General features: G+C 36.4%; 1 protein-coding gene across 5 annotated transcripts in view; it reads left to right on the forward strand.

Annotated features, from left to right (window-relative positions):
• The window catches only part of EPB41L4A (erythrocyte membrane protein band 4.1 like 4A), a 322,974-nt gene that overhangs the window by 213,815 nt on the left and 81,712 nt on the right, over nucleotides 1-27,447 (forward strand). For 4 of the 5 annotated variants that reach the window (XM_077138974.1, XM_077138978.1, XM_077138979.1 and 1 more), the window contains 3 exons: nucleotides 10,542-10,633; nucleotides 11,999-12,076; nucleotides 26,417-26,538. In XM_077138974.1, the coding sequence (XP_076995089.1) occupies nucleotides 10,542-10,633; nucleotides 11,999-12,076; nucleotides 26,417-26,538 (292 nt within the window). The remainder of the gene's footprint in view (nucleotides 1-10,541; nucleotides 10,634-11,998; nucleotides 12,077-26,416; nucleotides 26,539-27,447) is intronic. The other variant, XM_077138975.1, reaches the window with a different exon arrangement.

The following is a 27,447-nucleotide window of genomic DNA, read 5'->3' on the forward strand; positions in this document are numbered from 1 at the left end:
CCAGAGTATGGACAGATGAGTAAAAAAATATGGATAAAAAATAAATAAATGAAAGGGGTGACAGAGGGTAAAAGAAATTGGGTAGATGGAAATACTAGTGGTCAATGAGAGGCAGGGCTAAGGGAAATGGGATATATGAGTTTTTCCTTTTGTTTCTTTTTCTGGAGTGATGCAAATGTTCTAAAAATGTTCATGGCGATGAATACACAACTATGTAATAATATTGTGAGCCATTGATTGTACACCTTATATGGACTGTATGCGTGTAAAGATTTGTCATAAAAAAAAAGAATGGCTAAATGATGCCAGTGATACCTTTATTTATAATGCATCAAAAAAGTAACCTCAGTTAAACTTGCCCAGCAAGACAGGATGTAGAACCAGAAGGTTCCTGGCAGCTCTGGCCATGAGTAATTAGACCAACTTGGCAGAACCTCAGACCTGTTTTGCAGAGTCCACAGGAAATGATGGTGGCCAGGAGTTGTCACTGTTTATCATCAATCCCAAGAGGACGAGAGGGATTCTTTTCACTTTTTACATGGAATTATGCATTTTACAAAAAAACCAAAAACTTTATTTGAAAATAATCTGTTACAATCTCAAATGCTTTGATGCCAACTTAACTTGAATAGTATACACAGATTATGTTCCTGTATCCCTCTGTCCCTGTACCTTTGTGTAGTTCTTGTGACAAATTACATGTTTTTACATTACGAGTCCCAAACCACTGATTTATCATTCCATTCGTTACAGCTTATGCATCTGACTTTTAGATCCTGTAGGAATTAAAAAGTGGAATTACAGCATTGACATTTTTTGAAGGAATGCAGTTCTACCCTACTCCTTTTTTTCCTGAGTTAAACAAGATTCATTTAAACTGTACATACTAGAAGTCTGATAGTAAGCACAATGAAAAGAACTTCAGGAAAAGATTATGGGGCATTTGTGGAAAGGTATAGTTTTCAAAAACAGATCAGTTAAAGAGTCATTTGATGTCTTTGGAGAACAAAGGCGTCCAAGCATCTCAGTAAGTCTGATAAAATTTTCTAAAAGTGTTATTGTTGCCTAGACTACCCATTTTTTAAAAATAGTAACTTTCTCACTGCATTTTTGTATGATGCTTCCTCGTGATTGGATTGTGGCTATACGTACTCATCTGGAAAACTATACATAGGTGAGGTTGTATCCTGTTCAGTGTCATATTTGGAGATACGTGGTAATTTTATCTGTCCCTCTCCAGTTATGTTAAGTTTGACCACCTGGTCATGATGTGTGATTTCTCCACTATATTATGACTGTGTTTCCCCCTTCCCTTACAACTAGTAAGTGTGTGGGGAGACACTTTAAATCAATGCAAATATTCTGTTCCTCATCAGAATTTCCCAGTAGATTTAGCATTCATTGAGGAATCCTGCCTGATCCAGGAACCTTGTAAAATGCGGATTTTCTGACTCCCCACTCTTACATAGTCAGCCCTTGGCATTCTTCCATAAGTAAGAGCCCCACTTTCTCTCCCTTTTATGTGTTTATCTCTTAATGTAGACTTACTAATTCCTATGTTTTTAATGATTTAAAAGCCGTTGCTGCCCCTGACTCTCTTGGTGTTCAAGTTGCCCCAGATCTGACCTATTGGGAGCCCTTCAGTCTGGCTTCTTTGTCCTTTTCACATACTCCCATCATTTTTTGAGCACTTTCTTGTATAATCACATGCTTTAGGCTCATCTTGAACCTACCCTGCCCCCCATTCTGGTATCACCCATTTTTTCAAGAAGCCCTGGTTCTTTTTAGTGGGGAATGGTTTTAGAGATGAAGATCTGAATGTTAGGTGTGGTCTTTGCTACTGGGCGTGACTTTGCTTATTGACCCTTTTATTGGACAGAATTAAGAAATATATGCATGCATATACACATACATGTGCATATATACACATTATATACACATATACACATGTGCATATGTACACATAATATACATGAAAACAAATATACGTATGTGTATATATGTGCCTATAAATATGCTTCTACGCATACTCGTACATATTTTAGAAATCATGCGTTTGCACCATAGCACCTATTCTCACTATCCCCATAGCGGTCTCTTTTGCTTTCCCCATTTCATATTTGCTCATTGCATCTTTTACCATGAGAATCCTGGCTCCCAATAATAGCAATACATTTACTTATTTGCTTAATCTTAAACTACATCTCACATAATTTCAGAATTGCTTTGGACAAACCACTACCATAAACAGTTGTTTAAGTTCTTCCACTCACAGATCCCGTCTTATGACTGGGGCTGTGCATTGAAATGCTGTGTTCAACATTTGTTTGGATTGATCCCCACCTCCCCTTCCTTTTTTCTCCTTTACTGTGGTTTGGGTACTAATTTAAAATCTAATTAGATTTGTTTGTTTGCTTTCAGTTATAGATCCCCCTACTTCACATTCTTATTTAGTTTTATTTTTTAAATATATAGAAGATTTGCATTCTTTCAAAAGTCAAAACTTTGCGAAAAGGTACGCTCAGAGTAGTGTCACTAACTTCCATATTCTTTCAATTCTGTTCCCTTCCACTTCATTTTTAGGTTACAAAAAACACTTCAGTGTTTTCTGGTTAACCTCCTTATGTTTCTTGTTTGTAAAGATAAGCATTTTATATTTATTTATATATTTACATATGTGTATTTATTTATCATCTTAGTTTCCTTCTTTCGTACCTAAAAGGTAGCATATTGTATATGCATTTTCACTTTGTTTTTTTTTCCACTTAATGACATCTCTTAGAAATCATTATACATCAGTTCATGAAGAGCTTTTTCATTTTATATAGTTGCATTGAGTGAATGCACCATAATTTTTTCAGTCAGTCACTTGTGGTTGGACAGTTAGATATTTTCCAATTACAAGTAATCCTTCAGTAAATAACTTTGTATATATGCATTTTTGTATGTTGGAGAGGTATCTTTAGGATAAATTCCTAGGAATGGCATTACTCAGTCAAAGAAGTAAGTGCACTTATAGTTTTATTACCTATTGCCATATCCCTCCCCCCGCCGTGGTTGTACCATTTTGCATTTATACCACAATGTGTGAGAGTATCTGGAATTATAGATGATACATACATACATACATACATACATACATACATATAGATAGATAGATAGATAGATATAGATATATATATGGTGTCTAAAGAGAAGTCATTTTAAAGTTTATCTGTTAAAATTTTTAAATCTTTTAAAAAGCACAGACTGATATAGTAGGAAGAATCTTGGGACCTTGTAATTCATTTCCATTCCTTTAGTTAATAGAGAAGTAAACTGAAATCAAGAATGCTGTTTCCTCCCTCTTCTGAACCACAATAGGTTTAATATTTTTCCCAAATATTCGTGAGTGTGGCTCCAATAGTAATATTTGGATACTGATGCCACACAGCAGTTTGGTTTGGGGTCTTTCAGATTCAGAAATGAACCACTAGGCTTGTGGTCAAATACTGTGGTTTAAATACAGACCTCCCACTCACTACCTCACTTTGGGCAATTCATTAACCAACATTTAGCCTGAGTTTTCTTATCTATAAAATGAGGGTGTTAATTTCTCTCTTACAAAGTTATGTTGAGGATGAAATCACCTAGTCTGAAGTCAGACATGCATTAGGCACTCAGTGCAGTGTCTGAATGGTCATGCCATCTAGAGCTATTGAATTTTTGTACAGTAAGGGATCATCCTCTTCCTGACCAGTCTTGGCTGATAGTTGCTTGTGCTAAAGCAGGAAGGGAAGCCCAAATCTCGCAGGCCCAAAGCCTTTCCTTTGCTTCATTTACTAGTGTTTTGACTGTCTCTAAAACACACGGGTTACATAGGAATTAAAACTTTGCTATAAAATTTTTATATTAAGACTGTCACTAGATCTGAAAAATATGAGTTCCTTTTGGTTTTGAGATAATGTATTCTTTTTATATTGTAATGATACGATATACCATTTATATTCATTTTCTATTGCTGCTGTAATAAATTGCCACAAATTTGTGGTGCAAGATAATGCAAATATCTTATAATTTGAGAGGTCAGGCATCTGACGCAGGTCTCACTGGGCTAAAATCAAGGTGTTGGAAAAGCTTCATTCTTTTTGTGGTCTCTAGAGGAGAATCCATTTTCTTGCCTTTTCCGACTTTAAGAAGCTGCCCTAATTCTTTGACTCGTGGTCCCCTTTCCTCCATCTTCAAAGCCAGCAGAGGTGGATTAGGTCCTTATATTGCATCGCTGTGACCTGCTCTTCTGCCTCTTCATTTTTAAGGACTCTTGATTACATTGGGCCACACGATAATCTTAGATCATTTTCCCATCTGAAGGTCAGCTAATTGCAAATGGAATTAAGTTGCTAACCTTAATTCTCCTTTGCCATGTAACCTAACATATTCACAGGTTCTGGGGGTTAGATGAATGTCTTTTGGGGGGGGGGGCATTCTGTATACTACCCATTGTACAAAATGTGTTTAGTTGAGAAAAATTCAGTAATGGATATTAGATTGGCTAATGCTTTTAATGGCATATTTTTAGTTCCTGGAACAGCATATCCTTATATACATTTAGTATGGAAAATCATTTTTCCCATTTTGCAGGTGAGTAAATTGATGAATTGATGAATTATGTAGTTCTTCCTAGTTCCTAGAGAAATAAATGATAGTTGGAAGGCATGTATTCTATTATACTGCTTCTCCTCCTTTTTCCTCTTCCCCCAAAATTCAAAAAACAAAAAATATGAGCCAAAACATTAGAGGATATTTATATCATGCTTCTGTAAACTTTGAAAATTATTATGGTGAACTCATTCTGTTTCTTATTTGAAGAAGTTCTCAAATACAAATCCAGAAGTCCAAATAGATTGCTTTTGTTTTTACTGTTTTTACTCTATCATTCCCTACTTGCTTCTTAGAGAAACTACAGAATCTACTAAAATGCCAAAATTTATCTTTTTAAGACTGATTTAATTTTGTTTTGATGATAATTGATCTTTATTTTCAATTTCAAAGTGTTAGAAACCCATTTTAATAATACATTTTATTAAGCTTTTTAAAGAATTAGTGCAATCATGATATTTCAGATGCAGTGTTTTCAAAACATATGGTTGTCTTTCACCAAATTTCAGTCTTGCCTCCCCTACTTTTGTGGTGCAAAGGTTATTTTCTATTTTGCATCGAAACTTTATGGGTGATTTAGTTAAATTCTGTTAATGGTGCAAGCCACAGTAAGTGGCTATCTTCCCTGGTAAGCCAGTTTGTAAATAGGATAAAGAGGAGCTCTGTAAGCATCCCCTCCCAATTAATAGGTGAGACGTAGATCTGGTGTTGAAAAGCATTGATACTATGTAAAAATTTTATTTGTATTATTAATTTCTTATATTTACTGATATTTTAATTGTTTCTCTTATTCTGTGGGAACTTTATCTTCCCAGTATTCATTTTGCCAACTTCAATACTTTTGCAATATGTGTGGAATTCAGTTTAAATATAACCCACACAGCTGACAAGAGAGTGCTAACATATTTTTGTTTTTGTTCTTTTATTGTGAAATGTAACATACAAACAGACATGGAAATTGCTTTTATTCTCCAAGTGCTCTGCTGAAATGCGCAGTGATTTTTAATTAAAACCATATGACATGCATTTCAAAAAGAATTTTTTTTAATAGCTGATAATGTGTGTGAAAGAGTGAGGGGGTTTATATGTATAATGTAGAATGTTTTTGAACTGGAGTGCTTAAAGCACACCTCCTAAAGAAAGCTGTTTGCTCAAATGGAATTAGGGAAACACCAAATACCTTACCGTCTCTTAGAGATTCATAGTACACCTAAGTACGTTAAAGAGTCTGAGCATTTAGCCCAGTGTTTCTGAAACCTGTTTGACCATAGAACCTTTTTATGCCAATATCATAAGACTTCAGTTAGTGTTGTGAGAAACACTTTTTGGAGAGTACTATGTACAGGAAAAGTTGAAAAGAATAAGATAATATTTTACTCAATGTTTTAAAATTTCCTTCTGGAAATTATTTCTCTTTCCAAATAATTAATAAAATTGGTCATTTTTTGTTGTTGGAGGGATCACTCTGAATTTGTTATGAACTCAGGATGACTAGAAAAGAGCAATGGAAAATAAGAGGAAAAGTCATTAAAGCAAAAGTTGTGCCCAACATCCCACATACACAAATAGCTCTTAGTTTTTTAAACTTTAGTCATTCAGTCTCGCCATTTTGAAAGAAAAAATTTCTCAAAACATTTCCAATTTATATTATCCCTTTGGTATCTATTTCCAGTTTAATTCTATTTTTTGAGTTCCACTACTTACCTTCCTTTGCTTTGTCAGTTGCGAACAGTGTAATTTCAGTCATTTGCTATCAGCATTCTGATTATTTTTTGTTTTTTTCCCCCAGTGGCCTAGAATAAGTTAAAGCTTGCCAAGTAAATGTAAATATTGTAAAGAGTTGAGTGAAAGAAAAATCCCACAACACCTTAGATTTGTAATCTTTACATTTCTTTCAGCCTCCTGTCTCCCTTCCCCCCACCCCTCATTCCCTCTGTGGGATGACGTTGTTAGGAAACCTCTCTGCTGTAGGTCTTTAACTATTTGTAGAATGATTGCATCTCACCATTGTTAGTAGTACTCATCTCTTTTACTCTTAAATAATTGATCTACAGAATGTACCAGGGGTTATGTTTAGTGACCTTGGAGATGGAACCATTGTATTGTAATAGGATTGAGAAAGTTTTCATCCCCATAGTTCTCTGGAGACTGGGAACACAGACTATCCATTATGTGGCTGCTTCTCGAGATGGAAATGAGGAGGAGCTAGAGGAAGGTATTATGGGTACCAAGGTGGGTTATGTATTCAGAGCATGAGATTGAGAGGCAGTGATGTGAGAATGGCCTCAGGGAGAGGGTGTGTGGCCGTGCAGCTTGTTGTGAGAGCCACTCTCTGGTTTCGTCAGTAAGCTTAATATATTTAGGAGAAGGGAGGCTAGTGTAGATTTATTTTAGTAAGCTCGAGAACAGAAACAGAGCTAGTGAAGACAGGAAGAGAGATTGAAAAGACCAGAGGGGGTTAGATTGGAATTTGTAGATAACATGATATAGACTCTGTATTCTCACTGTTGTTGGACTTCAGCCAAGTTCACCTGGCTCTGCATGGGACAGTGAAGCTCCCAAGTGATGTCTGTGATCACTTTCTAAAATAAAAAGAAGTCAATTCTGAGAGTAGCTTTGCTTTTGGCATGAAATGACCTAAGTCATAAAGATGTTTGAATAACTTTGCATAAAGCAAGCTTTGGATGCTTGTGTAAGGATTTTTAGCAGTAGGTTGGAATGAACTTCTTAAGCAGCTGCTCATATTTGTATGAATGAATGTGAATGTGCTAATTGCACATTTCAGTTTGGGAAAGGTTTAGTAGGTAGGAGAGTGGAAGAAAGAAACATTTAAAATACCAGCTCAGTTACGTTCATGCCAGCAGTTACTGAAAGTGGCAGAAGTACATAGAATTTATTCAGAATGTCTGGCTCTCCTTTTAGTTCTTTTAACCCTCCTTTTAGTATTTGAGTTATTCTGCAAACAATGGGATAAAAACTAGGCAGCTTGTCTCTTTAAGTGGAGAATGAGTTCATACTTGTCTTTTGTATATGGCAGAAGTAATTATGGGAGGCCTATGGAAGACTTTTTTGTTCCATTAATATTAATGCACTCGAGGAAGCATGAGAAAAACTAATTCTGATTGGATTTGAAATGCCTTCATTCCTTTCATGGTAGTTTAAGAAAATAAATAAATAAATAAGGTATTATGTGACTGGGTTCCTGTTTAAAAAGTAAAGGAATACGGACATTTATTTATGTAAAGAGTAAAGTGAACGCTAGCTAAAGAGGCTTAAAGTACATATTTAAATTTTATTTTTTTAGGTTGTTTTTTAAAGATATGAATGCCATTTTCTCCCTTACCCACTTTTGGAGATCTGGATTATATAAATTGGTTATTAAATATTTGATTTAGGTGCTTGTTTTGATTTGCTAAAGCTAATGGGATGCAATGTACCAGAAATGGGTTGGTTTACAATGGGGATTTATTAATTTACAAATTTACAGCTCTAAGGCCACGAAAAGGTCCAAATTAAGTATCAAGAGGAAGATCCTTTCTCTGAAGAGAGGCTTCTGGAATCCAGGGCTCCTCTGACATAGCACATGGCTGATATCTGCTGGTCCTTTCTGTCTGCATTTTTTCCAGACGTCTCTGAGTGTTTCTCTCTGAGCTCTTTTTGGGTGTTTCTCTGTCATTTATTCTCACCCAGTGGACTCTAGTAAAGGATTAAGATCCACCTTGAATTGGGTGGGTCACATCTCAATCGAAACAATCTAGTCAAAGGGCCCCACCCACATGAATGAATTAAAAGAACATGGCCTTTTCTTGGGTACGTAACAGCTTCAATCCAGCATAGTATTTAAATTATACTTTATTTGTAGATGCATTTGCTGAAATGTAAAGTATCTGTGTCACAGAGCAGTCATCATTGGCCACCATTTCTTGTAGGTGCTGTGTGTTCCACCACATACACTGCTTGCATTGCAGAAAGGCACAAGGAGAGGGCCTGGTGCACAAATACTAAGGAGGGTGGTTGTGGGGGAAGAGAGGGGCTGCTGTCCTCGTACTCCCTTTATCTTAATAATTTATCCTGATAGAATATAAGCAAAAATACTTTTAAATAAATGACATATGCAGCATATTTTAGAATAACCTAGTGCCACTTTGAAAACACTCATATATAAGTAACTTGGAATAATGATTATCTCTAGGGAGGAAACTGGGGACAGTCCTGACAGGGAGATTTACTAGTCACTGTGTACCCACTTGGTTAACTTTTGACTTTTGTACTATGTGACTATATTAAATATTAAAAAGAAAAATGCAAGGAAAAAAGAAAGATGGAAAGAAATTCCTCTGTAAGCACTTCCATATCCTGACCTGAACCTTGGCCTTCTGTCCAGACGCCAAGGATCTTCTTTGATGTCCTCTGATCCCACTCCTCTCAGGTTCTTTTGTATTTGAGAAAAATGCTTTCTTAATTCATTGACTTTTCTTTCTTATGTTTAGTTAAATTTGTTAATCTCAGCCCCTTTCACTAAAGTCACCAAAGATTTCTTACTGTGAAATGTAGAAACTTCTTTCAAGCCTTATTTGACCTTTCTGGGTCACTTGAGACATGCACTCTCTTCCAATCTGTCTAATACTATTGTGTCCTGCTGTTTCTTTGGCTCTTGGGGGAAGCCGTCTATGCCAGCTGACATGACCTCTGCACTGTGCTCTGTGCCTGCGTGTTTACTGGGCCATGAGGTGTGGACCCCTTTCTATGGGTACCTGGTATCCAAGTCAAAACCAGAATATCTCAACCTGACCTTATTGTCCATTTCCTCACTATGCAAATCCCCAATTTTTTCCACTTCGTTTATTTACCTAGTTAGCCATGCCCAAGCCAGAAACCTGGAATTATCCTAAATTTCTTCCTCTGCTTCACAGGCTTTTAGAATTACAGCTGGACTTGCTGAAACTCGTATGTGTTGGCTCTGTTTTCATCACACCCTCTCATTTTACACATAAGCTCATAAGTTATAGATAGCATCATTCCAGGTGGACTTAGGAGAAATTTCATGCATATAATGTTTTGTCCTTGTTAAAGTGGGAGAAAAAGCTCATTTCAATTATTACTCTGTACTGATAATTTTGTTTTTATGGGGCCATAGAAACCTCATTCCAGAGCCATTTCTACATTTGAGACTTAGATTGTGGTTTATTATTTTGACATTCATATTGTCTTTTGCTTGATTTCTTATTTGGTTGCTTAAAAAATAAAAAGCATTTTCTGCAAAATTAGGATTATGTTTAATATTGCCTTTGTTTCTTATGTGCTAAACTGGGAATAAAGTAACTACTGGGTTAAAAGTTAAAATTTATTGTATACCTATTATGTGATAGGTATTGAATTATGTTACATCTATCAATAAATTTAATTTAACCCTCCCAATGACTTGATGTAGAATGGAGAAATTCACTTGTTCTGCCTGTCATTCTTTAGATATTGGTTTTTGTGGCTTATGTACCCTGAAAGTAATATAGTTAAATAATTGGATTTTTAGGCATCTATTTGTTAGGACTCGATTTCTACACTCAGTTTTTTTTTTTTTTCCATATACCCATGACTGCTTATGACTGGGGATGTTTTAGCACTCCAGTGCCATCACCCTGATTATCCACAGTTAGGAGATGATGTAGAAGTACCTAATAAAGGTGATTGCATTAAGATTTATGTTGAATTGGTATTTTATTATTTTAATTAAAAGTGGTTTTAATACAACCCTACCCAAATACTTAATAACAGATAATGATTCCATATAAAGTATTATCCTATGTTTTATGTCTTAACAATAATTTAACTTTTGGCTTGAATATTTGGTACCAAAAGGGGGCTGTGAATAATTCATATTTTTTCCCTCTCTCTTTTCTTTTCAGTGCAATGAAACCTCATTCTTTTTTGAAGCTCGTAGTAAAACTGCTTGCAAACATCTCTGGAAATGTAGTGTAGAACATCATACATTTTTTAGGTACGCTGGTGTGAACGTTTTGTTTGTCGTCCTAATAAATGATAATTGCATTTGTTTTTTTGTTTGTTTTTTGCATGGGCAGGCACTGGGATGCATTTGTTTTTATCACAAGAATTCTCTTCTATCCACAAATTGAAATTTATAAGTGTTTCCCTTTTATTTTTTCTGCTGCCTAATTCTTTGGACTGTATTTAATATTCTTATGCTATAAGAAAGAGTCAGGGGTGATTTTCTTTCTTAGGGTTTATGTAAATACAGGTTTAGCTAGCACTCAGGTGGTTGTGGTAGAAATTAAGCGTTCTGCTTTGTACATACTTAATTTGAAATGCCTATTAGTCATGTAAGTGATAATATGGGTGGGGCGGTTGGGGGTACAAAGCAGAAGCTTACCACGAATGGTGATTCAAATTTGATAGGTATTTAAGGGAAAGAGACTAGATGAGATCACCTTTGGAAAGAGTCAAGAGAGAAAAAAGCAGATAGCCAAGGACTGGGCTTTGGAACCCTCCCAACATTTAGAGCAACCAGGAGAGCATCTGGTGTCCTGGGAGATACGTGAGGAAAATGTCTGATGAATAGGTAGAGAACACCTTCACCAGGTACCGCTAACAAATGGAGAAACATGAAGATAGAGAATTGACCAGTGGTTAATGGAGATGTTGTTTTGTTGGTTTCACATCCTTATCTTGTAAAGATAAATTTTAGCTGGCTATACATTAAGCTTTGTTTTTGTTTTTAATGACACTGGATTAAATTCTTCCCATTATTTCTGTTTTACCTGAGTGGAACAATTTTACCAAACAACATGATGTTGGGGAGGTATTCTTATAAAATGACCAATGTCCTTTATAAAATTTGTATTAGGAGAGGGGTGTGGCCCAGAGAGCCTATAGCTGCCTTTACCGTGGTGGGACTGGTCAAAGGAGCATCACATTGTGTTGTCTGTTAAAGGCGCTCCAGAATGTGAAGTACTGGAGCTATTATAGAAATAAGAATAGGATTAATTGCCACGAAAAGCTTGACATAGGTAAACAATCATAGTGACAAAATCCCCAATATAATTTGTTTGAGAAAGTAAGGAAACTAAGCTTCCTAGGACAATGATGTTTAATAGACTCAAGAAAAAATGAATATTTTGATATTATACTAATATAAGTATATGTTTGGGGTATGATTGTATTTCTAGTATTAGCTTAAAGTAACTGATTATTATTTTATGCCAATATGTAGAACAAGTAAAATATTTTAAGAAGCTCTGCTAAACTGTGTTGCACTACTATATTTCCTGCATAGTTTTATACTCAACTTTGCATAAGTGCCTGTATTTATGAATCTTTATTTTACTGTCTTTAAAAAATTAATTAGAATGCCAGAAAATGAATCCAATTCATTGTCAAGAAAACTCAGCAAGTTTGGGTCCATGAGTTATAAGCACCGGTACAGGTAATAGCATTTTTTCCCCTTTATGTGTGTATGTATGAATAAATAAATATTAATTCAGATGTCTACATAAATGCACAATAAAGTTTGTGGTTTAATGTTTTCGCTTATTTTTCTCCAGTGTCACTCTGCTTCCTTAGCATAGCAGTTTCTTAAAATTTGCTTGACAGAAATGATTTTCCATCTTTAATCCCTACAGTTGTTCTAGGAATATAGTAAAGCTAATGATCTCCAGAAATTCATTTTGATGTAATCGCCACTTGTTCTAATAATGTTTTGTGTTCATGAAACAAGGTGGATATTCTGAATACTACTAACTGGTTGTGTTCTTTGGACATTCAGTTGATCATAATACAAAATGTCCTTTATTTTGTGAGTCAAACTGTGCCTCCTGGGGCAAAGAGACTACATACAGTAATGCTAACAGTTGTATCTCACTCTTACTGAGCAGTTACTATGTGACATGTATTGTGTTAAGTGCTTTCCATTTATTGCTTCATTTAATCATCATACACTTCTGTATTATTATACCCATTAATATGTGAGGAAACTAAATCTAAGTGAGGCCAGGTCATTTCCTTTTTATTTGTTTTTCCTTTGTTAGAGAGGTTGTGGGTTTACAGAACAATCGTGTATAAAATACAAGATTCCCATATACCACCCTATTGTCACACCTTGTATTGGTATAGAAAATTTGTTACAATTGATAGCACGTTTTTATAATTGTACAATTAATTAACTATAGTCTGTGGTTTAACTTGGGGTTCACTGTATTGTGTAATGTAGTATAGTGTAGTTTCATAGATTAAAGATTTTTTATTCTGTTACCATATATACAATCTAGCATTTACCCATTTTAATCATATTCAGATATATATGTCAGTGCTGTTAATTACGTTTACAATGTTGTACTACCATCACCACCATCTATTACCAGAGCATTTTCATCATTCTACATAGGAACCCTGTATATTTTGAGCCTTGACTTCCCATTCCCCATCCCCATACTATCCCCTGGTAACCTATATTCTAGATTCTCTCTGAATTTGCTTGTTTTAATTGTTTCAAATCAGTGAAATCATACAATATTTGTCCTTTTGTGTCTGGCTTATTTCATCCAACATGATGTCTTCAAGGTTCATCCATGTTGTCACATGTATCAGGACTTCATTCCATTTTATAGCAGAATAATATTACATATATGTACCACATTTTAAATGTTCATTCAATGTTTGGTGAACACTTGAGTTGCTTCCTTCTTTTTGGCAGTTGTGAATGATGCTGCATTAACATTGGTGTGCAAATGTCTGTTCACGTCTCTGCTTTCAATTATTTTGGGTATATAACCTAGTACTGGGATTGCCGGATCATATGGTGGTTTTATACTTAGCTTTCTGAGGAACCACCAAATTGTCTTCTAAAGTGACTGCACTGTTGTATATTGCTACCAACAATGAATGAGTGTTCTTGTTTCTCTACATCCTCTCCAACACTTGTAGTTTTCTGTTTCTGTTACTAGTAGCCATTCTAATGGGTGTGAAATGGCATCTCGTGATTTTGGTTTGCATTTCCCTAATGGCTGATGATGTTGAGCATCTTTTCATGTGCTTTCTGGCCATTTGAGTATCTTTTTTGGAGAGATGACTATTCAAGTCTTTTTTCCAGTTTTTAAATGGGTTGTGTGTCCATTTGTTGTTGAGTTGAAATATTCCATTATGTATTCTGGATATTAAACCTCCTTTAGAAATGTGAGTACCAAATATTTTCTCCCATGAGTAGGTTGTCATTTTACTTTTATGATAAAATCCTTTGAGGAACAAAATTTTTAATTTTTTTTTTTATTAATTAAAAAAAGAATTAACAAAACAATTAGAAATCATTTCAATGTACATGTACAATCAGTAATTCTTAATAACATCACATAGTTGCATATTCATCATTTCTTAGTACATTTGCATCGATTTAGAAAAAGAAATAAAAAGACAACAGAATAAGAATTAAAACAATAATAGAAAGAAAAAAAAACAAAAAAAACAAAAACAAAAAACCTATACCTCACATGCAGCTTCATTCAGTGTTTTAACATAATTGCATTACAATTGGGTAGTATTGTGCTGTCCATTTCTGAGTTTTTATATCCAGTCCCGTTGTACAGTCTGTATCCCTTCATCTCCAATTATCCCTTCTCTTTTTTTTTTTTTAATTAACAGAAAAAAAGAAATTAACCCAACATTTAGAGATCATACCATTCTACACATGCAATCATTAATTCTTAACATCATCACATAGCTGCATGATCATCATTTCTTAGTACATTTGCATTGGTTTAGAAGAACTAGCAACATAACCGAAAAAGATATAGAATGTTAATATAGAGAAAAAAATAAAAGTAATAATAGTAAAATCAAAACAAAACAACACAAAACAAAACAAAAACCTATAGCTCAGATGCAGCTTCATTCAGTGTTTTAACATGATTACTTTACAATTAGGTATTATTGTGCTGTCCATTTTTGAGTTTTTGTATCTAGTCCTGTTGCACAGTCTGTATCCCTTCAGCTTCAATTACCCATTGTCTTACCCTGTTTCTAACTCCTGCTGAACTCTGTTACCAATGACATATTTCAAGTTTATTCTCGAATGTCCGTTCACATCAGTGGGACCATACAGTATTTGTCCTTTAGTTTTTGGCTGGATTCACTCAGCATAATATTCTCTAGGTCCATCCATGTTATTACATGGTTCATAAGTTTATCTTGTCTTAAAGCTGCATAATATTCCATCGTATGTATATACCACAGTTTGTTTAGCCACTCTTCTGTTGATGGAGATTTTGGCTGTTTCCATCTCTTTGCAATTGTAAATAATGCTGCTATAAACATTGGTGTGCAAATGTCCGTTTGTGTCTTTGCCCTTAAGTCCTTTGAGTAGATACCTAGCAATGGTATTGCTGGGTCGTATGGCAATTCTATATTCAGCTTTTTGAGGAACCGCCAAACTGCCTTCCACAGTGGTTGCACCCTTTGACATTCCCACCAACAGTGGATAAGTGTGCCTCTTTCTCCGCATCCTCTCCAGCACTTGTCATTTTCTGTTTTGTTGATAATGGCCATTCTGGTGGGTGTGAGATGATATCTCATTGTGGTTTTGATTTGCATTTCTCTAATGGCCAGGGACATTGAGCATCTCTTCATGTGCCTCTTGGCCATCCGTATTTCCTCTTCTGAGAGGTGTCTGTTCAAGTCTTTTTCCCATTTTGTAATTGGGTTGGCTGTCTTTTTGTTGTTGAGTTGAACAATCTCTTTATAAATTCTGGATACTAGACCTTTATCTGATATATCATTTCCAAATATTGTCTCCCATTGTGAAGGCTGTCTTTCTACTTTCTTGATGAAGTTCTTTGATGCACAAAAGTGTTTAATTTTGAGGAGTTCCCATTTATTTATTTCCTTCTTCAGTGCTCTTGCTTTAGGTTTAAGGGCCATAAAACTGCCTCCAGTTGTAAGATCCATAAGATATCTCCCAACATTTTCCTCAAACTGTTTTATGGTCTTAGACCTAATGTTTAGATCTTTGATCCATTTTGAGTTAACTTTTGTATAGGGTGTGAGAGATGGGTCTTCTTTCATTCTTTTGCATATGGATATCCAGCTCTCTAGGCACCATTTATTGAAGAGACTGCTCTGTCCCAGGTGAGTTGGCTTGACTGCCTTATCAAAGATCAAATGTCCATAGATGAGAGGGTCTATATCTGAGCACTCTATTTGATTCCATTGGTCGATATATCTATCTTTATGCCAATACCATGCTGTTTTGACCACTGTGGCTTCGTAATATGCCTTAAAGTCAGGCAGCGCGAGACCTCCAGCTTCGTTTTTTTTCCTCAAGATGTTTTTAGCAATTCGGGGCACCCTGCCCTTCCAGATAAATTTGCTTATTGGTTTTTCTATTTCTGAAAAATAAGTTGTTGGGATTTTGATTGGTATTGCATTGAATCTGTAAATCAATTTAGGTAGGATTGACATCTTAACTATATTTAGTCTTCCAATCCATGAACACGGTATGCCCTTCCATCTATTTAGGTCTTCTGTGATTTCTTTTAGCAGTTTTTTGTAGTTTTCTTTATATAGGTTTTTTGTCTCTTTAGTTAAATTTATTCCTAGGTATTTTATTCTTTTAGTTGCAATTGTGAATGGGATTCGTTTCTTGATTTCCCCCTCAGCTTGTTCCTTACTAGTGTATAGAAATGCTACAGATTTTTGAATGTTGATCTTGTAACCTGCTACTTTGCTGTACTCATTTATTAGCTCTAGTAGTTTTGTTGTGGATTTTTCCGGGTTTTCGACGTATAGTATCATATCGTCTGCAAACAGTGATAGTTTTACTTCTTCCTTTCCAATTTTGATGCCTTGTATTTCTTTTTCTTGTCTAATTGCTCTGGCTAGAACCTCCAACACAATGTTGAATAATAGTGGTGATAGTGGACATCCTTGTCTTGTTCCTGATCTTAGGGGGAAAGTTTTCAATTTTTCCCCATTGAGGATGATATTAGCTGTGGGTTTTTCATATATTCCCTCTATCATTTTAAGGAAGTTCCCTTGTATTCCTATCTTTTGAAGTGTTTTCAACAGGAAAGGATGTTGAATCTTGTCAAATGCCTTCTCTGCATCAATTGAGATGATCATGTGATTTTTCTGCTTTGATTTGTTGATATGGTGTATTACATTAATTGATTTTCTTATGTTGAACCATCCTTGCATACCTGGGATGAATCCTACTTGGTCATGATGTATAATTCTTTTAATGTGTTGTTGGATACGATTTGCTAGAATTTTATTGAGGATTTTTGCATCTGTATTCATTAGAGAGATTGGTCTGTAGTTTTCTTTTTTTGTAATATCTTTGCCTGGTTTTGGTATGAGGGTGATGTTGGCTTCATAGAATGAATTAGGTAGTTTTCCCTCCACTTCGATTTTTTTGAAGAGTTTGAAGAGAATTGGTACTAATTCTTTCTGGAACGTTTGGTAGAATTCACATGTGAAGCCATCTGGTCCTGGACTTTTCTTTTTAGGAAGCTTTTGAATGACTAATTCAATTTCTTTACTTGTGATTGGTTTGTTGAGGTCATCTATGTCTTCTTGAGTCAAAGTTGGTTGTTCATGTCTTTCCAGGAACCCGTCCATTTCCTCTAAATTGTTGTATTTATTAGCGTAAAGTTGTTCATAGTATCCTGTTATTACCTCCTTTATTTCTGTGAGGTCAGTAGTTATGTCTCCTCTTCCATTTCTGATCTTATTTATTTGCATCCTCTCTCTTCTTCTTTTTGTCAATCTTGCTAAGGGCCCATCAATCTTATTGATTTTCTCATAGAACCAACTTCTGGCCTTATTGATTTTCTCTATTGTTTTCATGTTTTCAATTTCATTTATTTGTGCTCTAATCTTTGTTATTTCTTTCCTTTTGCTTGCTTTGGGGTTCGTTTGCTGTTCTTTCTCCAGTTCTTCCAAATGGATAGTTAATTCCTGAATTTTTGCCTTTTCTTCTTTTCTGATATAGGCATTTAGAGCAATAAATTTCCCTCTTAGCACTGCCTTTGCTGCGTCCCATAAGTTTTGATATGTTGTGTTTTCATTTTCATTCACCTCAAGGTATTTGCTAATTTCTCTTGCAATTTCTTCTTTGACCCAGTCGTTGTTTAGGAGTGTGTTGTTGAGCCTCCACGTATTTGTGAATTTTCTGGCACTCTGCCTATTATTGATTTCCAACATCATTCCTTTATGGTCCGAGAAAGTGTTGTGTAAGATTTCAATCTTTTTAAATTTGTTAAGACTTGCTTTGTGACCCAGCATATGGTCTATCTTTGAGAATGATCCATGAGCACTTGAGAAAAAGGTGTATCCTGCTGTTGTGGGATGTAATGTCCTATAAATGTCTATTAAGTCTAGTTCATTTATAGTAATATTCAGATTCTCTATTTCTTTGTTGATCCTCTGTCTAGATGTTCTGTCCCTTGATGAGAGTGGTGAGTTGAAGTCTCCAACTATTATGGTATATGAGTCTATTTCCCTTTTCAGTGTTTGCAGTATATTCCTCACGTATTTTGGGGCATTCTGATTCGGTGCGTAAATATTTATGATTGTTATGTCTTCTTGTTTAATTGTTCCTTTTATTAGTATATAGTGTCCTTCTTTGTCTCTTTTAACTGTTTTACATTTGAAGTCTAATTTGTTGGATATTAGTATAGCCACTCCTGCTCTTTTCTGGTTGTTATTTGCATGAAATATCTTTTCCCAACCTTTCACTTTCAACCTATGTTTATCTTTGGGTCTAAGATGTGTTTCCTGTAGACAGCATATAGAAGGATCCTGTTTTTTAATCCATTCTGCCAATCTATGTCTTTTGATTGGGGAATTCAGTCCATTGACATTTAGTGTTATTGCTGTTTGGATAATATTTTCCTCTAACATTTTGCCTTTTGTATTATATATATCATATCTGATTTTCCTTCTTTCTACACTCTTTTCCATATCTCTCTCTTCTGTCTTTTTGTATCTGACTCTAGTGCTCCCTTTAGTATTTCTTGCAGAGCTGGTCTCTTGGTCACAAATTCTTTCAGTGACTTTTTGACTGAGAATGTTTTAATTTCTCCCTCATTTTTGAAGGATAATTTTGCTGGATATAGGAGTCTTGGTTGGCAGTTTTTCTCTTTTAGTATTTTAAATATATCATCCCACTGTCTTCTAGCTTCCATGGTTTCTGCTGAGAAATCTACACAAAGTCTTATTGGGTTTCCCTTGTATGTAATGGATTGTTTTTCTCTTGCTGCTTTCAAGATCTTCTCTTTCTCTTTGACCTCTGACATTCTAACTAGTAAGTGTCTTGGAGAACGCCTATTTGGGTCTAATCTCTTTGGGGTGCGCTGCACTTCTTGGATCTGTAATTTTAGGTCTTTCATAAGAGTTGGGAAATTTTCAGTGAAAATTTCTTCCATTAGTTTTTCTCCTCCTTTTCCCTTCTCTTCTCCTTCTGGGACACCCACAACACGTATATTTGTGCGGTTCATATTGTCCTTGAGTTCCCTGATACCCTGTTCAAATTTTTCCATTCTTTTCCCGATAGTTTCTGTTTCTTTTTGGGATTCAGATGTTCCATCCTCCAAATCACTAATTCTATCTTCTGTCTCTTTAAATCTATCATTGTAGCTATCCATTATTTTTTCTATGTTTGCTACTTTATCCTTCACTTCCATAAGTTCTGCGATTTGTTTTTTCAGTTTTTCTATTTCTTCTTTATGTTCAGCCCATGTCCTCTTCATGTCCTCCCTCAATTTATCGATTTCATTTTTGAAGAGGTTTTCCATTTCTGTTCGTATATTCAGGATTAGTTGTCTCAGCTCTTGTGTCTCATTTGAGCTATTGGTTTGTTCCTTTGACTGGGCCATATTCTCAATCTTTTGAGCGTGGACAGTTATCTTCTGCTGCTGGCGTCTGGGCATTTATTCAGATTTCTCTTGGTGTTGGACCCAGCAAGGTTGTAATATTTTTCTGTGAAATCTCTGGGTTCTGTTTTTCTTATCCTGCCCAGTAGGTGGCGCTCGTGGCACACCTTTTTCTGCGGGTCCCACCAGTAAAAGGTGCTGTGGGACCTTAAACTTTGGAAAACTCTCGCCGTTCTGGGGGTTCGCTAGCCGAAACGGCTTGAGCCGGCCCGGGGTCCGAACGCAGGGAGGGTTGCTGGTCGCCGCAGCCAGGGAAAGAGCCCGTCCGAATTTCCTAGTCGGCCCTGGGCAACAAGCGTGGCGGGAGGGCGCCAGCGGCAGCGGCCCGCCCGAGAGAGTGCACGTTCCCCGGGAGTCACGGGTTTGGAAGGGGCCTCCCCCACCCGTCACCGTTCTCCGCGGCCTGGGGGTTTCCGATCCAATTCTCTCAGTTGGTCCGGGGGCTGCGCGTGGTGTGGGCGCCAGTCGCCTTGGTTTCAGGGGACCGCCTCTCCAATTCTCCCAGCCGGCCCGGGAAGGGGGAAGGGAGTAACTCCGGCCGCTTGCCACCCCGCCCGGTAAGGCCCGCGCGCCTCGGCGATCTCACCCGAGCTGCTTCTCTCAGCCAGCCAGCCGTTCCAGGATGGGGTACGCTGTCTTTTTTATCTCTGTTGTGGCTTTGGGCGCTTTCTGTATCGTTTCTACTCCCCTAGTAGGTGTCCTGGAGAAGAAACTAAGATCCGCGCGTCTTACTAAGCCGCCATCTTCCAGGAAGTCCACAAAATGTTTAATTTTGATGAGGTCCTATTTATCTATTTTTTCTTTTACTGCTTGTGTTCTGGGTATAAAGTCTAAAAACCATTGCCTAACGCAACATCCTAAAGATGCTTCTCTAAATTTTCTCCTAGGAGTTTGATAGTTCTGGCTATTATATTTAGGTTTTTGGTCCATTTTGAGTTGATTTTTTAAATATGGTGTGAGATAGGGATCCTCCTTTTTTTTTTTTTTGCAAATGGAGATCCATTTTCTCAGCACCATTTGTTCAACAGATTATACTTTCCCATTTGAGTGGTCTTTGCCCCCTTGTCAAAGATTAGTTGGCAGTAAATGTGAGGGTTGATTCCTGAGCTCTTAGTTCAATTCCATTGGTCTATATGTCTGTCCTTGTGCCAACCACATGTGGTTTGGATTACTGTGGTTTTGTAATAAGTTTAGGATCAAAAAGTGCAAATCCTCCTACTTTTTTCTTACTTTTCAAGATGGCTTTAGCTATTTGGGGCTCCTTATCCTTCCATATAAATTTAATGATTGGCTTTTCCATTTCTGTAAAGAAGGTTGTTGGAATTTTTATTGGGGTTGCATTGAATCTATAAATTGCTTTGGGAAAGAGTGACATCTTGATGATACTTATTCTTCCAGTTCAGTAACATGGAATGTCCTTCCATTTATTTAGGTCTTCTTTAATTCCTTTTAGCAATGTTTGTAGTTTTCTGTGTACACATACTTTACATCTTTGGTTAGATTTACTCCTAGATATTTGATTCTTTTAGTTGCTATTGTAAATAGATTTTTTTTTTTAGAAATTTCTTCTTCCAGTTCATTGCTCATTTATAAAAAGGCTACTGATTTTGGGGTGTTGGTTTTTTACCCTGCTGCTTTGCTGAATTAATTTATTAGTGCTAGGAACTTTGTTGTGGATTTTTCAAAATTTTATGAATATGTGATCATAACATCAGCAAATACGGAAAATTTTACTTCTTCTTTTCCAATGTGGATGTATACTCTTTATTTTTCTTGCCTAATTTCTCTGGCAAGAACTTCCAGTATAATACTGAATAACAGTGGTGACAGTAGGCATCCTTGTTTTGTTCCTAAATCTTAGAAGGAAAGCTTCCAGCGTTTCATTATTAAGTAGGATGTTAGCTGTACTTAATATGTATCCTTTAGCATGTCGAGGTAGTTTCCTTCTGTCCCTAGTGTTCTGAGTGTTTTTATCAAGAAGGGGCTCTGGATTTTGTCAAATGCCTTTTCTGTATCAATTGAGAGGATTATATATATGTATTTCCTTCATTGTGTTGTCACTTCTTGAGTTAACAGACCTAGGATGCATGGAGTGGGGTCCACATCCTGGGTAACTCCAGTACTTCCACTTCTAAGGGCAAACTTTGAGCCTATTGCAGAAAAAATCCAATGTCGTGCAGCGGGGGAGGTAGCTCGTGTTCTTTGGTGATACCGCCGTAATTATGAGAATGAGTTCTCTATTTTGACAAGGAATTTATTTTGTTTCAATTAATTCTGTTCAGTGCAAGACATGGTATTAAGTTTCCAGAGATACAAAGAAGGATCAGATCTAACCTCTGCCTTTAAGGAGCTCCAGGATTATTGAGACCCTGAGAAACATAAGCAGGGAGGGAAAAATATGTGCCAGAGGTGGAACAGAGCTGTTCTGTCAGTCTCATTAGAGATAGAACTTAATGATAGTAATTAATGAAATTCTTCTGTCACACTTGAAAAGAGAGGAGAGTCAAGTGATGGAGCACAATATTTTGCCAGATTTTAATTCCTCTCTTTTGTAATCTAATTTTCTTGTCTTGAATTTTAAATCAGATATAATTAGTAAAAGAGTGATTAATTAAATGTTCAGGGCATTCATTTTTACAAATTGTTCACTGCGATATTTACTCATTTGTTGATTTAAAAGAAAGTTTTTTATTATATTATAGATGTTCTTGATATTTGTATGAAGGTATTCATTAGTTTGTAAAATTTTAACTTTCACTTTATCACGATGTCTCCCTATACTGTGATATAATTATGAGAAATTTAGGGAAAGATTGTTTACTTTTATATTGAGAAGAACAGCTAATAGCCAGTATCTGGGCTACTCTTCCAGCTGGGATGTAAAGCATTTTCAGGCTTATAGAGAGAATGTGTAAATCTAAGTCCTTGTCACTGAAAGTGTTAGTGAAAAGGCATCTCTTTCATTGTTCACGCTATTAAAATTATAATTATGCTGTTCAACATGTGCTGCAGTTGTCTTCCACAAATTTAGCCATACCTGATTTCTCAAATTTATTGAAATGCAAATGCTGTAGCCACTGGGAATTATTAGAAAGGCACTGAATTTTGCATATTATATAACGTTTTTTTCCAAGAATGTAATTAAAGGTAACCTTTGTAGAATTGGAGGCTCTGCTAAATCTGTTCTAATTTCATGGCTTGTGTTGACAGTCTAGTGAGTCTTAATGAAGCCTAAATCTACGTGTGTATATGTAGGAAGCACTAATGTTACACCACTCTTAAAGATTTTATCCTTCTGTCCAGAAGTTGTGTCAGGCAGGGATGAGTCTTAGACGGCTGTGTGGCCACTAACACATTGGCTGTTTGTTGTCAAGTGATAAAAACATCCAGCCTTTAACAAGCTTTATATGCTCACCTCTTACTTGAGACATTTTGGATATCTCCTGAAACGAAAGTGGAGCTTTGGAAAGACACACAGCACCTCTTCTCCATTTTGCAGGCTTTTAGAGCATGAGGAACAAAGAACAGTAACAGAATGAATGCATTCTATCAATGTGGGTACAGCATGCATTTGTGCGTATAATTGTGTTTGTGTTTATAATGGCCGTGTGAGTGTCTTTTGTGTATGAGTGTACATATGTGTGTGTATATGATGGAGGAGGACAGACACACATGTAACACATACAGGTAACTGGATATTACTTAAGAAGAGGAAAATCAGACTTTTTAGTGATAGGTGACAGCTAATAATTTTATAAATTTAAAAATTAAATTTGTGGTGAAATTCAGGCTGAGCTGAAATCTGAAGCTAATTCAGTTTTTCATTGTTTCACTATCAGAGACCAATACTCTGAAATAAAGAGTGATTGGTTAAATATTTGTTATAGATTGGTACTGCCTTCCCTGAGCCCTTTAAACATTAACCTTGTCTTATCGCTTGTTAGTTTGTAGGGGATTCTTGATTTGGATTAGAGAATGATTGTATTGATACTCCTGAAATGAGAACAAAATTTGAGAACGCTGTCGGGAATTCAGATGTCCTCCTTGTAGAACATACATCACATGAAGTCTCACAGGATTTCACGTTTCAGAAAGGGTGGAAGAGGGCCCAAGGCCTGTGAGAACCTCCTTTGTGTGAACTGCAGTCACATGTATTAATTTATTGAATCCACACAATGATCTGCCAAAGGAGGTATCATATCCCATTTTTGTAGATGAGAAATTTGAACCCCCTCAAAAGTCAAGTATTACTGAATTAAGGACCTTCAACCAGTAAATGGCAAAGGTGGAATTTGAATCGAGGTGTTTCTGCTCTTGTTCTCTTGCCTCTACCCCAGTGACTGCCCATTGTGCCCTCACTTTGAGGTTGAAAGGCTGCTGGCAATGCTTCTTGATTTAGAATAGGGGATGAGGGAGGGGATGGTGCCACAAGAGGTAGAGAAATGGCTAATTGTGGAAATAAAGCTCTGTTCTGTCACCCGGAGAGCCACCAGACGTGCCTCGGGGCTCTTATCAGCCCACACTGTAAATCTCTGTAGCTTTCAAACACTTTTTACTGCAACCTTAGAGAATAGAAAGAACAAGTAGAAATATTGTATAAATGAGGAAAATGAAGCTCCTGAAAGTTTTTGAAGTAACCTGGTGAAGATTACCGCTAGGAAAAGGCAGAGCTACGTTTTAAATTAGGTCCTGTCACCTCAAACCTAAGGGCTAGGTATTCTGTCTCCTCCTCCACACAGCCAGCTGTACCAAACTGACCAGCTGGGGGTCAGAAAGCTGCTTCCAGTCTGGGTCTTTCACAGGCTGTGGTCAGATCAGCTTATTTCTCGACTTTGGTCTTATTAATCTTGCAATATGATTTTCTCATTTCTTCTTTGTTCCTGTGAGAGAAACCATGAGGAAAAATGGAATAATAAAGCAAAATCTCATTATAAAGTGCCTTAGAGGTCCACTTATTAGATTATGTTTTAGGGAAAATGTTTTTTTCCTGTATGCAATGAAGTATATAGTGCCCAAGTCTTTCTGATTATAGCAGAGATAGTCTGTTGTAAGTAGGATTTACTTTCATATTCCAAACCATATATCATAATTGCATTTTGTTCTCTACATGGAATATTTTTTAACTTTTCAGAAAAGGCTATTTGTATTACCTTATGTGCTACCTTTAAAAAATATGGTTTAATTTCAAGTGAAAGAAAACTTGTTATAGCTTGCTCTCCTCTCTTCTTCACTTTCTGATTCTTGTGAGTACGTTTATGGAAGGAAACTGGCTTCATCATCCTCATGGTAGCTTATGTCAACTGGGGTCCCTGATTAGCCTGACAGGAGCCACCTTTTATGAGTGTTTCAAGCATCCTTTCATTTCTAAAAAAAGGTAGAGGGGGTCTTGAAGAGAGGAAACTTTCACAGAATCACTTAGCAAGTAAATTGTACTCTGTAATGTCTCTTTTGGGGGAGCGATTCACCAATATTTGTCTGTTAGCTATAGGATGAATAGAATTTGGGGCCATTAAAACACCTTTTTTTTTTTTTTTTTTTTTTTTTTTTTACTGTGTGCTACTTCTGATGAGTCAAAATAGACATTTAGAAATGGATTTTTCCTGAACCTAATTGATCTTTTCTTTGTGCATATTGAAGACATTCATTGGCTCAAACTCAGCAGCTGTGAAATAAACTTTTAGTAAGATGAAATGTTCACTGAAATCCCACAAAATGAAATTTCACAATTCCTTGGGAAAATTACTTGAGAAGGTTAGCCTAGCCCCAAGGAACGCGCACCCTCTTGAATCCTCATTGACTCTTAAGAGAAGCAGCAGTTTGTGTGGGGCTCTGGGCCTGCCTTAGGACTTCCTGGGCATTTTATGTGGCACAGGTAAGGTGGGCATCATTAATGATGATTGTGCTACGCAGAGTTCAGAGTAAACCCACTGTGGCAGGGGGCGGGGAGGGGAGTGCTTTACCACACACTCAGGTCGGTACAGCACTGGGGAAGTCATACAGAGTCAATTGTTGCTGCATAATTTAGCCCAGCATAGTTTATTACTTAGTTGTAGAGCTCAAAGAGACTACCAGCAATCTCTGTTTCTAGTTCATCATTTTTCTTAAGTCTACATCTAAATCCCACTTAAATAAAACCTTTTTCTCTGTTTCTCCCTCTGAAACGCCTTCCTTCTAATTGTTTTAATTTCCTGGCTGCTAAAACAAATACCTTACAGTGGGTTGACTTAAACAACAGAAATTTATTGGCTCATGGTTTTGAGGCCAGGAGAGGTCCAAAATTTGAGGCATCAACAAGGCAGAGCTTTCTACTGAAAAACCTGGGTGTTCTGGGATTGGCTGCCCACGATTTTGTTCCTTGACTTTTCTGTCCGATGGCAATGCACATATTGGTGTCTTCTTTCTCCTCTGGATTTTGTTGACTTCCTTCTTCTTGCTTTTTTACCTATGGCTTTTTCTCTGTGCCCTTCTTTATAAGGACTCCGATAAAAAGCTTAAAATCCATCCTGATTCAACCAGGCCACAGCTTTACGGAAGTAACTTCATCAAAAGTTCCTATTTAAGGTTAATTCACACTGACAGTTGATTAAGATTAACACCTCGTTTTTCTTGGGTACATAACTCCCAAGTCATCACACTAACCTGAATCTTTTCTACTAAGAGTTTAATACTATTTCCTTGGTCAATATTTCAATGTGTATCAATTGAGAATCCTTATGTACTTAAAGCCATTTGAGTCTGTGTCCTTTTTCTTCATTCTCCACTTTGCAGATATTCTGAATTTGGCATTATTTAATTTTGTGGCTGTGTGGTTTTGCCTTTGTTAATCAAAATGTTTCATTTCCAAGTGGCAGGACAGCTTTGCAAATGAGCCGAGACCTTTCTATTCAACTTCCCCGGCCAGATCAGAATGTGGCAAGAAGTCGAAGCAAGACTTATCCAAAAAGAATAGCACAAACCCAGCCAGCTGGTAAGTTATGGTGCCCCTAAGTCATCTCATTATAACCTTGTCTTTTCTCTTAGGCTTGAGGTGTAAGATATGTTCAGGTGGTTACTATACCTTGTGGTCTTTTTATTATTAATACTAGAATTTTTTATTTGACCCTGGATATGGTCAGATGATCAGTAATTACTTATAAGAAGACAAGTAGCTAACTTAAACCACCATAACTTGCTGAATGATGATCTTTTTTTTTTTTTCATGGGCAGGCACCGGTAATTGAACCTGGGTCTCCAGCATAGCAGGCGAGAGCTCTGCCTGCTGAGCCACCGTGTCCTGCCCAATGAGCTTTTTAATTCAGTAAATAAAATCTCAACTGAGTAATTTCCTAGTTGTGTGCATCTGAGATTGGAATTGAAACAAACTCTTAGCCAAGTGCTGTGACGTAATCAGTATAGAATCCTCTTTTTTTATTATTGGTTTTTCTTTCTTTTGTTGTGAAATATACATATAGAAAAATATATAAAATATAAACATATGTGATGTTTGTGTGTGTTTATGAAGTTAACAACCTGTAGTCCAAAAAGTCATGGCATGTCCTTCATCAGAACCTCCCCTCCCCCCTTTTCTGACTTTGCAATAATTATTTACTTGCTTTTCATTATAACTCTTTCCTGTACAAATTAGTTTATTTTTCCTCCTTTTCACTTTATATAAAAGGATTATTGTACATATTGCTCAGGTCTTTGTTTTTTCCATCAACATAATGTTTAGTGCATATTTAAGTGCTGGAGTGAGTATTCTATTGTGTGATGATTTCTTTATTCATTCTTCTGTTGATGGATTTTTGCGTTAGTTAGCTTTTTGTTCTTAGTACAGGTTTTTTCCTTTAATAAACCTACATAATCGATCAGTTTTAATCCATGCTTATTGATCAAA

The sequence above is a fragment of the Tamandua tetradactyla genome, chromosome 21 (assembly GCF_023851605.1).
Source record: "Tamandua tetradactyla isolate mTamTet1 chromosome 21, mTamTet1.pri, whole genome shotgun sequence".
Lineage (NCBI taxonomy): Eukaryota > Metazoa > Chordata > Mammalia > Pilosa > Myrmecophagidae > Tamandua > Tamandua tetradactyla.